The sequence below is a fragment of the Poeciliopsis prolifica genome, unplaced genomic scaffold, assembly GCF_027474105.1.
Source record: "Poeciliopsis prolifica strain line A6 unplaced genomic scaffold, Auburn_PproV2 SCAFFOLD006, whole genome shotgun sequence".
Taxonomy (NCBI): domain Eukaryota; kingdom Metazoa; phylum Chordata; class Actinopteri; order Cyprinodontiformes; family Poeciliidae; genus Poeciliopsis; species Poeciliopsis prolifica.
The window spans coordinates 13290831-13305081 of NW_026562381.1; the positions used below are offsets into that span (position 1 = coordinate 13290831).

The 14251-nt window shown below is 37.5% G+C and overlaps 1 protein-coding gene across 1 annotated transcript; it reads right to left on the bottom strand.

Annotated features, from left to right (window-relative positions):
* Nucleotides 1–961: 961 nt before the first annotated feature.
* Nucleotides 962–14007, bottom strand: LOC129360664 (solute carrier family 25 member 48-like). The gene is made up of 7 exons (XM_055030994.1): nucleotides 13813–14007; nucleotides 11402–11445; nucleotides 10088–10159; nucleotides 9522–9774; nucleotides 7795–8082; nucleotides 4621–4754; nucleotides 962–2749 (listed from the first exon to the last, which is right to left on the bottom strand). The coding sequence occupies exons 1-7, from the start codon at nucleotides 13862–13864 to the stop codon at nucleotides 2645–2647; spliced, it is 948 nt and encodes a 315-aa protein (XP_054886969.1). The 5' UTR covers nucleotides 13865–14007; the 3' UTR covers nucleotides 962–2644.
* Between the last annotated feature and the right edge of the window lie 244 nt (nucleotides 14008–14251).

Below are 14251 nucleotides of genomic sequence, written 5' to 3' on the forward strand. Positions count from 1 at the left end.
TAGTTTTTTTACTTGCTGCAGTGTCAATTGCCCATTTGGGACACAAGTAAATTAATAATTTACAGAACTGAAATACATACAAATAATAGGGCCACAATAAGAAAATGAAAAAATAAAAATCATAATGTTTTTATTCTTTTAATACAAGAGCTTTATTCTTGTAAAACTATTCTTTTACAATTGTATTCTTGTGTCTTCATTCTCATAATTTTATTAACTCTTTCCTATTATGGTCTTAAAATAGTATCCTAGGTAATACAGAAAATATTTCATCAGCAGAAGTGTGAAAAGTGATAAAATCTATTACATTTATTTTTAACAATGTCAAGAGAAGAAACAGCTGGAATACTTTGTGGTGTGCGTGTTGCCCTCTGCTGGAAATTATGTGGAAAGACACCAGCTGGAGGAAAAAATAGATTTTTTTTTTTTTACTGTATAAATGATAAAAGTGACGTTATTTAGTAAGTGGGAAAAATCTAAAAATTCCTTTAGTTTACTTTGTAAGTAAATGAGTTTATGTGTTTTGACCAAACTTAATCTTGTCCGGATCACTGCACAAACATACGGAAGAGGATTAGGGCCACCTAAGAATTCAGACTTTTTTTTCCCCGGTGGCCCTGATCCTCTTCCGTACAAACGACTCTTCACCAGTTAATACAGTAAAGTGTAAAGAAAATGTCTGAAATAAATAAAAATTAAATCCCGTAGAAATATTTTCTGCCATTTTTTAGTTTTATTTCCCAAAACACATCCTTCAGCTGGAATGAGCACACATGATGGTCAATAATATTGATTTAATTCAAATTGCCACGTAAAATCAGAGTGTTTTTATGCTGAATTAATGATCAATTCCTTTTGCAACATGAGCATCAATCTGTTATGTAACAAGAGCAAACATAATATAGTGAATATAAATTAAATCTGACGTGTGATCGCATTCTGGCAGAAGAATATTCAGAACTGAAACGAGGCTCATAAAGATTTATTTAAGTACAATAAGACACTTCAGGCTTTTCAATATCCACCAAAGCAGTGAAACATATTTACACTTATTTACATCAGCATAAAGCTATGCAAAATGTTAATATTTCCATTTGAGTTTCCTTCTGTGATGGTGATGTTAATTTAGTGGCTGAATTGTGTCGATCTGCTGCAGAATAAACTTAAAACAATGCAAATGTGCCACTGTGGCTCAGTTACATCAGAAAAGTTATTAGAAAGTTTAAATTAACTGAAGTAAAATTCACTTTTCTTAATATAAGAAACAAATACAAGTAGAAATAGACATTATCACAATATTGAGTTTGATAATCACAATGTATTAAAAATGTCACATACATTAAAAATATATATATTTTTCCCAGTGATTTCTAAAAATTGCACCTCAACCCTTTAATTCTAAAAAAAATCCCAATTAAATCAGTTATTAATCAAGATTCATTAAGAAAATTCACATGTCTCAGTACCTGCATGTCTAACTTACATAATGTCACTAAAATGATATTTTCAGATCTTTTTGCCTGCCGTATTTTTATCCAACAGATCATCACATGAATGCCATGTAACACTGCAATAAAAACCAGTATGTGCTTGTAATTTGCCCCACAGACACGAACACGTGGCATCATTAAAAAAAAGCAACAGATGTGTAAACTCAGCTCAGATTCAGCTGCAGGACTGATCCATAACAGACTTTACCATCTTCAAGGAACACTGCTTTCTTTTCTTGGCAAGAAAAGGTTTTGTTGACACCTAAGTTATCCATCTGTCAGTTTACTTTTACGTTGCAACCTAAAAAGAGCTAAAACGCAATTAAAACATGAATTGAAATATCAGATTTCTCTTATGAGAATAAAGAACATTTGGTCATAAAGTGTAATTGTGCTTCAAATAGCGGAAAATTTCCACAGAACAGCTGAACTCATAAAATTACTGGATAAAAGTAAAAGCCACATGGATGGTCCTATACAATCTTTTGCAGTTTTTCCTTCATTTTTACCTTTTGACACTTTTTAATCAAACTTATTGAACAAGTTTATTCAACGAGGCAAAACTAATGTGTCCTATGCTTCAGTTTATGCGACCAATTAATCTTTCTCAAAGACCTTCAGGCGACACATTACCTCCATAGATGTATTTTTATCATCCCTTAATAATAATAATACTAAATTGTGCAACAATTCTTTGTGCAATTTCTTTTCTTTGCTTTTACAGCCGCTCATTCATCGATTATTTAAACATAACAGTATCACATTTGCAACAAATCTATTAAGAAATAATTAAAAATCATTTTAAGAAACACTTTGAGAAACGTTCCTTAGCATATCTAGAGTATTATATCTGTCTTCTTTAACACCTGTGTGTGTGTTTCGTCAAATTAAAATGTTAAAGCAGAAATCTGCACAGGAACACATGCATGACTTTGGTGATCTGAATTATCAGATTCAGATTATTAAACAGTAAGACGTCACTTTTAAAGTAACTTAACTGTGATAAAAAAGATCAATTCTGGCTCATACCTAAAACATTTGACTAAAAGCTGCTGACTCTCAGCCATTATAAAGTGCTCACAATCTCTCGTCTAAAGCAAACTGGCTTCGGTTCGCTGGGCTTCTGGCCGAGCGTTTCTGGACTCCCAGCAGTCCTAATGACTCCTGAAGAACTGTAGAGAGAGTTCGTACATCAGGAACATGGTGGAGCTCATCGGGAAACCTCGGATGGCGTTCACTGAAGCTCCCCGGAAGAAAACCTGCAGAGAAAACAGTACAGTTCTCATTTTAGGAACTACTTTTTGAGCTTTGAGTTTGGGTTTTCCAATGGTTCTTATAGTTCAGGTGGAGAGTCATAGATGCTCTTTCCACTCTATGAAGACATATTTGCGATTACATGAGCAAATGGTGAGACATGGACATGCAAATATAAGGACAGACACTGCAGCTTTTATAAGCTTCCTCAGCAGTGTCCTTAAACTCAGCTCTTCACCAAAAGATCTTAAAAGCTCCTTGTAAGCCATTAAACACATTCTAGCAAACTTTTATGTTAAAGTGCCTTTTGAAAAGAATATTTTTCTCTCATTTTGAAATTTGTAAAGAAAATTCAGATTCTAGCAATTAAATATTAATCAGTTATTTTATCTGCTGTAGTTTAAAAACAGGTTTGCCTTAATGAAAGTGAGCTTGCTCAATAAATTTGGCAGAAATATTGGAAAATAAATGATAGAGGAAGACTTTATAAGCCATTTAGAAATGTGTTGATATGTAATAAAACATGAAAAAACAGAAGCGCTAATTATCAGCTAAACCACATAGAACTGAAAATAAACTTTAAACAAGTGGAAAATATACAAAAAGGTTGCATCATTATTTGCATAATCATGGCCAACATATTTTTATGATAATATAACAGAAATAAAAAGTCAATAAAGTTTTATCTTTAAAGATAAATCTAGTTTGATTTTTCCTGTTCAGACCAGTTGGTGGCAGTAATGCACCTTATAGTTTGCCTGGCAGCCGTCATTAATCTCCAGAAGAAGGTGAAAAAAAGAAAAGTTAATTAAGGTTAATTTAATCTCAGTAGAAATGACTTTATTTTGTGTGACCTTAGCTTTTAAAATCCTAATTTAAACAGTTTTTATTTGCTTTTGCCGGCTTTGTGATTAGTTTGAATGGCTTTTTATCAGCTCCGAAATCAAACAGCAGGACTAAGATAACCGACTTTTATCGGCTTAAAAGAATTTTAAGCTGATAAAATAATAGGTCATACAGAGCGATTTGTTATTTAACTTTGCAGGACTCTGACCCGTTTTAACCCGAGCCATTGATCAGCGAGCGTCAGGCTGCACAAACAGTCCAGTACACTTTCTCAGAACATCAATGATCTTCTGGTATTGATCACATGACTGCTGCTGTTTTTATCAACACAGATGTGGTGACGTCTCTCCACTGACACAACAAACAGTCCTGACATCTGGACGCAGCGTTCAGCGGCGGACCGGGCCAAGAACGAGGCCCAGTTACAGCCAGTCAGTCACCTGATGAACCCCCCACCATGCAATCAGCACAATGTCACCAAAACATGTCCTGTTTCTGGAACATTTGCCTCCTTAAGTCGTCACTTGTTTTCCAGTTAGAGTTGTTGTTTTTAAGTGAAGTTCAAAGGAGAAAACAGGTTTCAGGGGAATTCACACACAGTTTGTCTCCAGTTGGGATTTTAATGTGTAATGAACCATTAAAAGGCCAGGAAATAACAAGTTTAATGATTAATGCTAAATGTTTCCATGTGAACTGAAGCATATCCATATCCTGCAGTTTGTAGTAAAGAACAAATACAAAACTAAATGGTGGCTGTTTTATCCCCAGTTTAATGACACAAAACTTAAACTGAAATATTCTGCAGATTAATAATATTGTTAAATATATTGTAGAGTATTCACAGCCCTTAAACTTTACCTCAACCAGGAAGTTACATTTACAACAATCTTTAATAAATTAGAATATACATGCCAAAGATTCTAGTTTGTCAGATTAAGAGAACAAGTCAAGGGGTGTAAATATATTTAAAATACTTGGAAAATCCAGTGAGAAGACTGTTTTACTAAATGATTACGGTTCATCTGCTCACCTCTGCTCCCTCGGCTCTGTAGCTTTGGACGATGCAGTGCAAAACTCCCTTATACTTCTTCTGCAGCTGGGCGTCGGCCTGCATTCGGCTCTTCACCACGTCAGCTGGAGTGGCCGTGACCCAGGAGATGGACCCTGAGGAAGAGCAGAGAAATCAGACCTCCAGGACAAACACATTGACGGCTCTGGGTTAAACCAGAGGACATGCTTGATACAGGAAGAAATTCACCAAGGAATTCAGAGAATATGCTCATTCAGTCATTTTCTACTGCTTATCTGAAGCCGGGTTCAAGCAGAGATTTTTATCACTTCCTCCTTTCCCAGAGGTGTTTCTGAGATCCTTCACATATAATCTCCACAGCAAGTCCCAGATCTTCTCCAAGGTTTCCTCAGGGTGGATCAGGTCCGAGGCATCTTCCTCAGAAGTAGAAGCTTGAAATGCATCACCACCAGTTTTGATTTCCTCGTGTCTTGAAGGGTAAAGCGTTCCGTAAGGAGGGAATGCTGCGGACTATTTAGTCCCCACCCAGACAGGTGATGGCTGAAAGGTGCATCGACAGGCAACGCAGCCTGTTTAACTCCGTCATTCAAAGGGGATCTATTATGCATAATTCACATTTTGCATATTTTTATATTTCCATTTGGGTCTCAACTGCTTCTTAAAACAACCCAGTTGTTTTTTTTTTTTAGAAATAAGTTAATATTTTTTGGAAAATGAGTCATTTCAAAGACCTGCAGATTGTTGAGTCACATTCAATGGAAACTGTGGTGTTTCCTAGCAACGCAGGACTCCAGCACATTTGGTCAGATGCTTTAACAATAGCTGCAGGAAAAAACAAGTGTTTTGTTGTTGTCAGTTGTGCAGGAGGCTCTCCTTCTGCTTTTCAGACATGTATGGTTGCAGCTGCAGTTTGCAGCTACTTTCACATGTGACTGTAAATGTTGTCTTGAAGGGGGGCTGAGAAGAGGTTTGCAAAAAACAATAAAAAAAGAACTCGGCATTTTACTTTCTACTTTGAAGACAAAATTTTATTCAAATACGACAAAATGCTTTAAGAAAAACATTTTGGATCAAGTTTAAATGTGAATAAGAGGAAGGTAGTTAAGATTAGTTCAGTAAACATGATTGGATTCGACAACATGGCCTTACTTTTTCTGGCAGTTCTGGTCATTTAATGGGTTTGAATGCTGGTATTTTCTGATTTCTCTCATATTGTCCATAATTTAGACCATGCTCCAGTTTTTTGCCTCACTTGGACCCCTTTAAAAGGCGAACCTGTTCGGGCCCCACTGACTCAGAGCAGCTGACTGAGCCCCCCGCTCTGCTACGCTCTCACTGTGTCACGTGTTTGCAGCTGGCCGGGCTGCATCTGGAAGCAATCCTTCGCTACCACACAGCGTTTATCTGCTCGGCACATACAGCACGCATACACGCCAACTGAGCCGCCTGATTGGCTGTCAGCTGACACCCGTTCGTCTTCATGGATCTGGGTTTGGGGTTTTTCTGACTCAAGATGCTCAGTCTTTCCATATGTTGTTTTTTTGGAACTACATTCCCTTGAAATGGAGGTCACTGCACTTTTAAAGCTTACAGGCTGCAGTCATGTGGATTTCTGAGTTATGAGAGAATCATGAGGGAAAAAAGACGATAAAGCATCAGGATGTAAGACTGAGCTAAAATGTAACATTTGACAAATGTGAGAGCAAATGTTGGCTAAAGTGAAATAAATAATGAAAATCTTAGGGGTTTTGTGCTAAAAAAATTTTTTTCTTAAAAATGAAACTGAAATGCACTGCAAAAACACAAAATTTCTGTTTTTGCAGTGTGTGGCAGTATTTTGTAATTCCTGTGAGGGTATAAACTGGGACATTTTAGCTTTCAAATTTAGATTGTAGGAAATTTGAAATGCTTCACAAAATGATGCATAAAAGTCACTTAATTAATCTTTTCTGTAATATATCCAAAGCTAATTTAAGAGACACATTTCCAAGTTCAGCAATGCTATGATATATGGAAAGTAAAATATTAGCATCATATAATCAAATTGACATGCAAAGGTTTAAAATCCTAATACATGGTCAACATTTGATCATTTTGATTACGACCAAAGTTCATCAAAGTATCTAAACAAAAAAGCAGGACATAATATTAATCTTTTGGAAGTGGACAGTCTTAATCATAATAACCAGAAGCTACAAAAAATTTAATCATGCATAAAAGTTAAGATGTTGGAAAATAAGCAATTTCTTTATTCTACAAATAATGTGACATTAATGTGCCTGTAAATGTGAATATATTTTACATCATACACAGTTTCCTGTCTCTTGTTTGTTTAAGAGACAGGAACCTAAAATCAACTGGTAATTGGTAATAATTAATAAAAGTGAAGGAGGATTAAATAAGCTTTCTTCTTCTTCCTACTCCCTTTCGTTGCTCTTTTTTTGTTGTTGTTTTTCTACTTTTATTGTTATCAAGTTGTTGTTTTTATCAACTAAAACACGTTCAACAGCTGATCCTTAAAAATCAACATGTTTTAATGCAATCAAGCCTATTTTGTGAATAATTTGAATATTTAATTTTATTTTCAACATCAGAGACCCGGTCATTCATGTGTCCTTAAATCTCTCTGCCACGTACCCTGCAGTCTGGTTCAGTTGTTTTCAAAACACACTCCTTGCTTATAAAGTTGAATGTAAAGAGCAGGAATGTGCAGCTAGACCATGCAATCCTGCAGACCATCTGGGCACAATATCTTAAAATGTTAGGTTATGGCAATGTGAAGGGAAAATGCAACTTCAATTGAACCTTTTAAGAACAAAATATTTACATTTTGCCAACAAAATGTCTAATTTTTGCAACAACTTGCATTTCATTTTAACCTGGACGTCTTATTAGTTGTATTTTATGTACTTTAGTTGGGTTTCCACTGATCAGACAACACGTTTTGAAAATAAATTCACTTAATGAAAATACTTCAATTTTGAAAAAACTCTTGTTAGACTTATCACCAATATTTATTGATTGCATTCAACTGGATTGAATTTTATTTCTTTAAATACCTTTTAGTCCTTTGACCTTTTAGTTTGGGGCTACTTTCATAACCAACTTGAGGTGAATAAACAACTCAGAATCCAAATCTTTGTAGTAAAAGTTAGTATTGATTCCACTATTTACCTGCTAAACCTCCGGCTAGCCAGATGGAGCAGGGATGAGGGCTGGAGGAGCTGGAAGGGGTCAGCAGGTCGCAGAAGACGGCGTAAGGGATGAAGTAGAGTGCGTATCCAGGGACGTCCCTCAGGATCATGGCCCCGGCCCCCCTGTAGAGTCCCAGTATGCCCTGGGTCTGCAGGATGCTGCTGATGCAGTGGATCGGGCCTCTGTAGAGCCGCTGGTTGGGAATGTCAACGGAGCGAAGCGGGATGTTGGTGCCGTTGGCCACATTACCAGCCAGCTGGAGGTTCTCTGAAAAATATATTTTTAAATTAGTTTAACAGAAGTAACAGGGGCAGACTGCGATGGCACAAAGAAAGAGAAATGGAAATTTTATTTATTTTGTGATTTAACGAATATTGTCGGATGTTTAAAGTGCAAGCTAGGATTATGGAGCACCTCACTGTAAGCCACAGTTTTTTAATAACTGAAAACGTACATATGTAAGCTCTTTTAAGGTGATCACTGCAAAACACAACATTTTACCATTTAATTTAGTTTATTGTGCAAAAATCTTAATACACTTAAAATAAGACAAACTAACTTACAAGCAACTTTTCAGTGAGATGTAGAAGTTTAAGTAAATAATACATTAATAATGGTGAAAAAATGTGCTAGTTCCACTGGCAGATTATTTCACTTATAACAAAACATTCTTCCTATGTTATAAGTAAAATAAACTGCATATGGAGCTGGTAGATTTTTTTTTAGCAACATTAAGGAATTGACTTAAAACAAGCTCCAATATCTTATTGAAAAGTTACTTGGATGTTATTTTTGACTAATTTCAGGTGTACTAACATAGTTGCACAAGAAAATAGTAACTTTTGTGTTTTTGTAGAGAGTATCGGGATAGTTTGGACTTTTTACCTGCTTCCGGATCAGGCAGGATCATTTGATTAAATTAAATTATGCTCATTTGCAGGAGGATATTAATGCAAAACACATCAGCAAGCTTCTCTCTGAAAACAATTACAGAGTTTTCAACAACTTTTTTGTCAGGTTACCTCAGCACTTTTTCACAGTCGCCATTAAAAATCTGACATCATTTTACCACATGACCAGCTGTGCACTACTGCTTTAACAAGCTGGAGTTTATTAACCACGAAGAACCATCAGTTCCACGACGCTGACGTCCAAACCGCGTCCTCAAGTTTGACATAACTTTTTGGACCTTTGCACCAGTATAAAACAATAAAAGACATTTTAGAAATCAAAGCCAAAGTGTCTTTGAGAAACTACTAGACAAGGTCAGGAGTAAAAGCCATGAAGCGGCTATAAATGTTTCATCTACCATTTTATCTAAGAATTGACCTACGTCAACCCTGAATTTATTGGTTTACTGTTTAACAGATCACAGCAGACCAAACTGTCTGATATGACCTTGCAAGACCCGATAATGGTGAGACTAAGAAATTTATATGCCCTCAGAAAAAACTCTAATATTCAAACTCGGACATGACATAATAAAAATATTTCAAAGGGGAAGAAAACAGGGGGATATTTTAATCAAGTTCAGTTTGGAAATCGGCTCTGATGGAACCGAAAGTGACATTTCTGGAGGAAAAAGGGACCAGTCTGCAAATTTTACAAGATTGCTGCTAAGAAAAAAAGTAGTTTTTACATTTTCCTCAGTAAATTACAGAAAAATAAAACCTCCAAACAGGAAAAAAACAAACACACAGATTTACCTGCCAGAACCATTTGTGTCTGCATTTGCAGTCGGATCTTGACCAGGTCCACTGGAGCGCCGAGCCCCACTGAGATCAGTCCGGTCAGCATGCTGGCCACAGTCATGTCCAGCATGCCGCAGGGATGCCGTCCGTCACCATAGCGATACTTGCTTATGAGCCTTTGAGTGTTGCTGAAGAAGCCAAACACAACTGAGTTGTAGACAGTGATGCTGGCGAGCGGGAAAGACATGCCCTTAAAGAACCCCATCACCTGAGCGTCGCATTAAAAAAAGAAGAGAAAAATCAGGACTTTTGGTCCATTTAAACAAAACAAAAAATAAGTGGAACAAATAGAGAAAGAGGCAACAAAAAATGTTTTGAGGATCAAAACACAGCTGTCCACAGAGCTGTAATTACATACAGTAAACCAATAAAACTGGAGAAAACTGACAAAAAAGGAAGAAAAATAACTAGTCACGATGTAATGAGTATGATGGAAATCAACAGATATTTATGTGCCCTAAGATGGAAGTCACGTGCAGTTAAAATGGCGGCTGGGAGAAGTTCAAAGGTCAGGTGTTTACCGTCTCCTTCCTGTAGATGGAGAGGATGCAGTGCAGCGTGTTCTGGTAGCCACTTCCTGCCTGGAGCCGCGTCTGGAGGATGAAAACGTCCATTAGAGAGGAGCATCCAACAAACCAACCAACCAACCAACCAACCAACCAACCAACCAACCAGCCAGCCAGCCAGCCAGCCAGCCAGCCAGCCAGCCACCAACCAACCAACCAACCAACCAACCAACCAACCATCCAACCAACCAATCCAACCATCCACCAACCAACCAACCAACCAACCAACCAACCAACCAACCAACCAACCAACCAACCAACCATCCAACCAACCAACCAACCAACCAACCAATCACCAACCAACCAACCAACCAACCAACCAACCAACCAACCAACCAACCAACCAACCAACCAACCAACCAACCAATCACCAACCAACCAACCAACCAACCAACCAACCAACCAACCAACCAACCAACCAACCAACCAACCAACCAACCAACCATCCAACCAACCAACCAACCAGCCAGCCAACCAACCAACCAACCAACCAACCAACCAACCAACCAACCAACCAACCACCAACCATCCACCAACCAACCAACCAACCAACCAACCAACCAACCAACCAACCAACCAACCAACCAACCAACCAACCAACCAACCAACCAACCAATCACCAACCATCCACCAACCAACCAACCAACCAACCAACCAACCAACCAACCAACCAACCAACCAACCAACCATCCAACCAACCAACCAACCAACCATCCAACCAACCAACCAGCCAGCCAGCCAACCAACCAACCAACCAACCAACCAACCAACCAACCAACCAACCAACCAACCACCACCAACCAACCAACCAACCAACCAACCAACCAACCAACCAACCAACCAACCAGCCAGCCATCCATCCTTTCCTATAGAAGAAAGTCTAATTTCCAAACTGTAGGAACTTTTCCACCTTTCTTCAGTTAAATATCAGACTTTTTAAAATCAAATCATTAAACCTTTTTATTCAGAAATGTCAGAGACAAATACTCCCATTTTCTTTTCTATAATGTTGAGAAATGTCACTCTGTCTGAAAATGCATAAATGTTAACCCTGTTTGTTGAAAAGAAGAAAGGATTGTTGTTTTTCCCCTCCATACTTTTTGTAGCTGCACATAAATAAAATCAAATCAACATGTCTAAAAGGTTTTAGTGCAATGAGGTAGAAGTTATTGAGCAACATGTGGTAGTGTTTTTATAGAGGCTTTTACCATGCTGTAATCAGGAGACAGTTGTAAAGATTGAAATACGGGGAAGTTGAGTCTTAATTACCTTCACTGTGTCCAGCGGATGTCCTACGACCACACTGGAGGCGCCTGGAGCCAGCAGAAAAACACAGACAGACGCAGTGAATACAGAATGTACCAGAAGAAGAAAACACAAGGTACTTTGTTGTTGAGAGAAAAACACGACCTGCTAACTTTCTGAGAGTTTAGTTACTTTTTCAGACAAAAACACGCCCTCTCATCAAAAAGGGTCTGATAATTTGCTTTATTTGAATGGTAGCTTTGTGATGAAACTTTCAGAGATATGCAGAAAGGTTTGCATAAAGAGTACGCTCTGGTCAGTTGGAGCAGGCAATTTGGATTTATCTCTACTGGGTCTTACAGATAAAACATGGAGACTATTAGACAGCGGCACAAAAGAACTGTTAGCAAACAAACCATTCAACGGGAAAATTTCCAACCCTGGGACCAAGATAATGACATGTTCTGCTAACCCAGTGGGCCCCAGCAAACATATTTAGGACTCAAACATAAAGCTCTTATATTGAGAGTAATAGCTTGATGTGCTCAGAGCTTTTCTGAGCTCTGGGACCGATGCTGCACATGACGCCGCTGACATCTGAAGATAAAGCCTTTCTTTATCACTCTGACGGGTTGGTATGTCAGAAAGTATGAATATGAGGCCCAGCCACACATGCAGCAAGCTGTTCCCAATGCTGTGCATATGATCCCACAGAGAACAAACCCATTAATTATCCGTTAGTCTCCTGTGGATCTACTCCAGTGTTTTTGTTTCCCTGGAAGAGCTAAAAATAACTCAGAAAGATGCAGCGTTGTAAAGAAAGAGCAGTCCAACTGGAGCCCTCACTTTAAGTTTAGCAGTAAAATGGGAAACGTCTTAAATACCAGAACTTTTCATCTTTTAGACACAAGAAAAACACCAAGGATGTTTTCCCTTCCAAAGATAACTCAGTAACACAAATTCACTCAAAGAAAGTATTATGTTGTTTATTTGCAAAAAGTGTCAAAACTGCAATGAGTTTAGATTAAATAACATTTTGATGATTTAGCTTTTAACTCTGTATTTAATAAGTTGACAAAATGACACCCTTAAAATGAGAATCTCAACATCTTCAGAGTGAGTTCTGCAGTCATTATTGTATCTGAAGCACGAAAAAAGTTAACACCAACAGCTGTAGTTTTCATTACTTGAGCCGGTGGGAGTTGATGAGTATTTTTTTAAATCAGCTAAGTCCATGTCTCCAAGACTTTGTGCAATCAGAAAATCCAGAGGAGGTGCAGAAAGTGTAATTTGTAATCTGCTTGGTTTAAGATTATATATTTATGTCCTCTTCTTCATCCGTAAGAAAGATGTGAAATTGATCAGAGGAAGCAAAGTATCCATGTTTTTCTCAGGAAACATTTTTCTTTTGGGCCCATTTCAAAAGAAAAATGAAGTTTAAATCTGGCTTGTTAGTGTCAGTAACAAGCCATATAATTCACTCAAAGAAAGAAATCTAATCTAATAAATCCATAAATTAAGTAACACTGAGAATTACAGATTAAAAATGTGCTGGATGGAGGAAATCAGATTTGCCAAGTGATGTACTGTGATGTAAATAAAATAGAAACACTTTTTTTAAATTATTTTTTTGCCACAGTACAGAAGCAACCAATCTGAACAAGATATTTTTCCAGTTGCAGATTATTTATTTTACTGCATTTAAACCAATTAACTTTTTAACTTCACATTTTTTCAGCATTAAATTTTTTCTAGTCTCTTTTTTGTTTGTAGTATACAAAATAATATTAATATGATGCAACACTTTTCAAAAATGATTAAAATTAATTTAATTAACTTTATTATTGCATTAAGTTTTATTTTACATGATTGGCAAACCAAATACTTTCTTTTTACTGGACAAACAACCACTTGATTCCAGATCCAGACCTACTTTTCTATTTGGGTTACGCAATGTATGAAAGTAAGCAGTAGGGCCCCCTACTGGCCACATCGTTCACTGCAAGCATTTACTAAAAGCGGATTTCAGAGCAACAGGAACAATTTGTACGTAACGAGTAACGCACAGTCGAAAACTATTTTATATAAGCAAAAATTACAACTTTATTTAATTTTTGATGATAAAAGGAGGAAAGGAGAGAGCTTTCCAATGTGGTGAAAACGGAGGAGGGAGGAGGAGGACTCCTGTATAGACCCCCCTTTGTTTTTACAGGATGAGGATGCAGTAGTTTTCCATCTTTAAAGTTGCTGCTGGACATCAACGGAAGATTGTGCAGGTGTATGAAGCAGGTTATCTTACCTCTCAAATGTAATTTAGCAAAGAAATTCACGGTTACAGAAAGAATTTTTTTTGAAAATGATTCCCTTCATCGTTTTCCTCCACTGAACAAAGCGTTTCTGACCCAACGCAACAAGCAGAAGAGTTTATTTCTCACCGCCGATCCATCCTGCGACGAAATCATCCAGACGAAAATTCTTTGAGCTCATTTTTTTAAACTCAGAAATTTAGCTCATCAGTGCAGCGCATCAAAGCTCCGCCAGAAATCCTCCGTATCTGCGAAAACAGGCGAGCATCGCTTCTCATTAAAAACCAACTGACTTCACGCCTTTCTGGGAAAAACAAAACTATATTTTAGGCGCTGTCTGAATTGATAAAGAGACAGCGACGCAGCGCTACGCAGCCAACCAATCAGGATTAAGTGTGGGTGTGAGGCCCAGCGCCAATGCCCAATCAGGGGCGAGGTTTTGAAGCCGAGCAGCCAATAGGAAGGCCTTCATGGTAATGAGCCATGAGGAGGAAGAAGCAGAATATCAGAACCGTATTTCTGTGAAAAACGATGGAATTGGAAGTTTGTCTTAGAGATACGGATCTTT

Coding starts and splice junctions, on each gene's coding strand:
- LOC129360664 (XM_055030994.1), bottom strand. CDS start 13,864: ATGAGCTCAAAGAATTTTCGTCTGGATGATTTCGTCGCAGGATGGATC. Junction 9,775..10,087: donor CCATCTACAGGAAGGAGACG/GTAAACACCTGA, acceptor TGCGACGCTCAG/GTGATGGGGTTCTTTAAGGG. Junction 4,755..7,794: donor GCTAGCCGGAGGTTTAGCAG/GTAAATAGTGGA, acceptor GCTCTTCCTCAG/GGTCCATCTCCTGGGTCACG.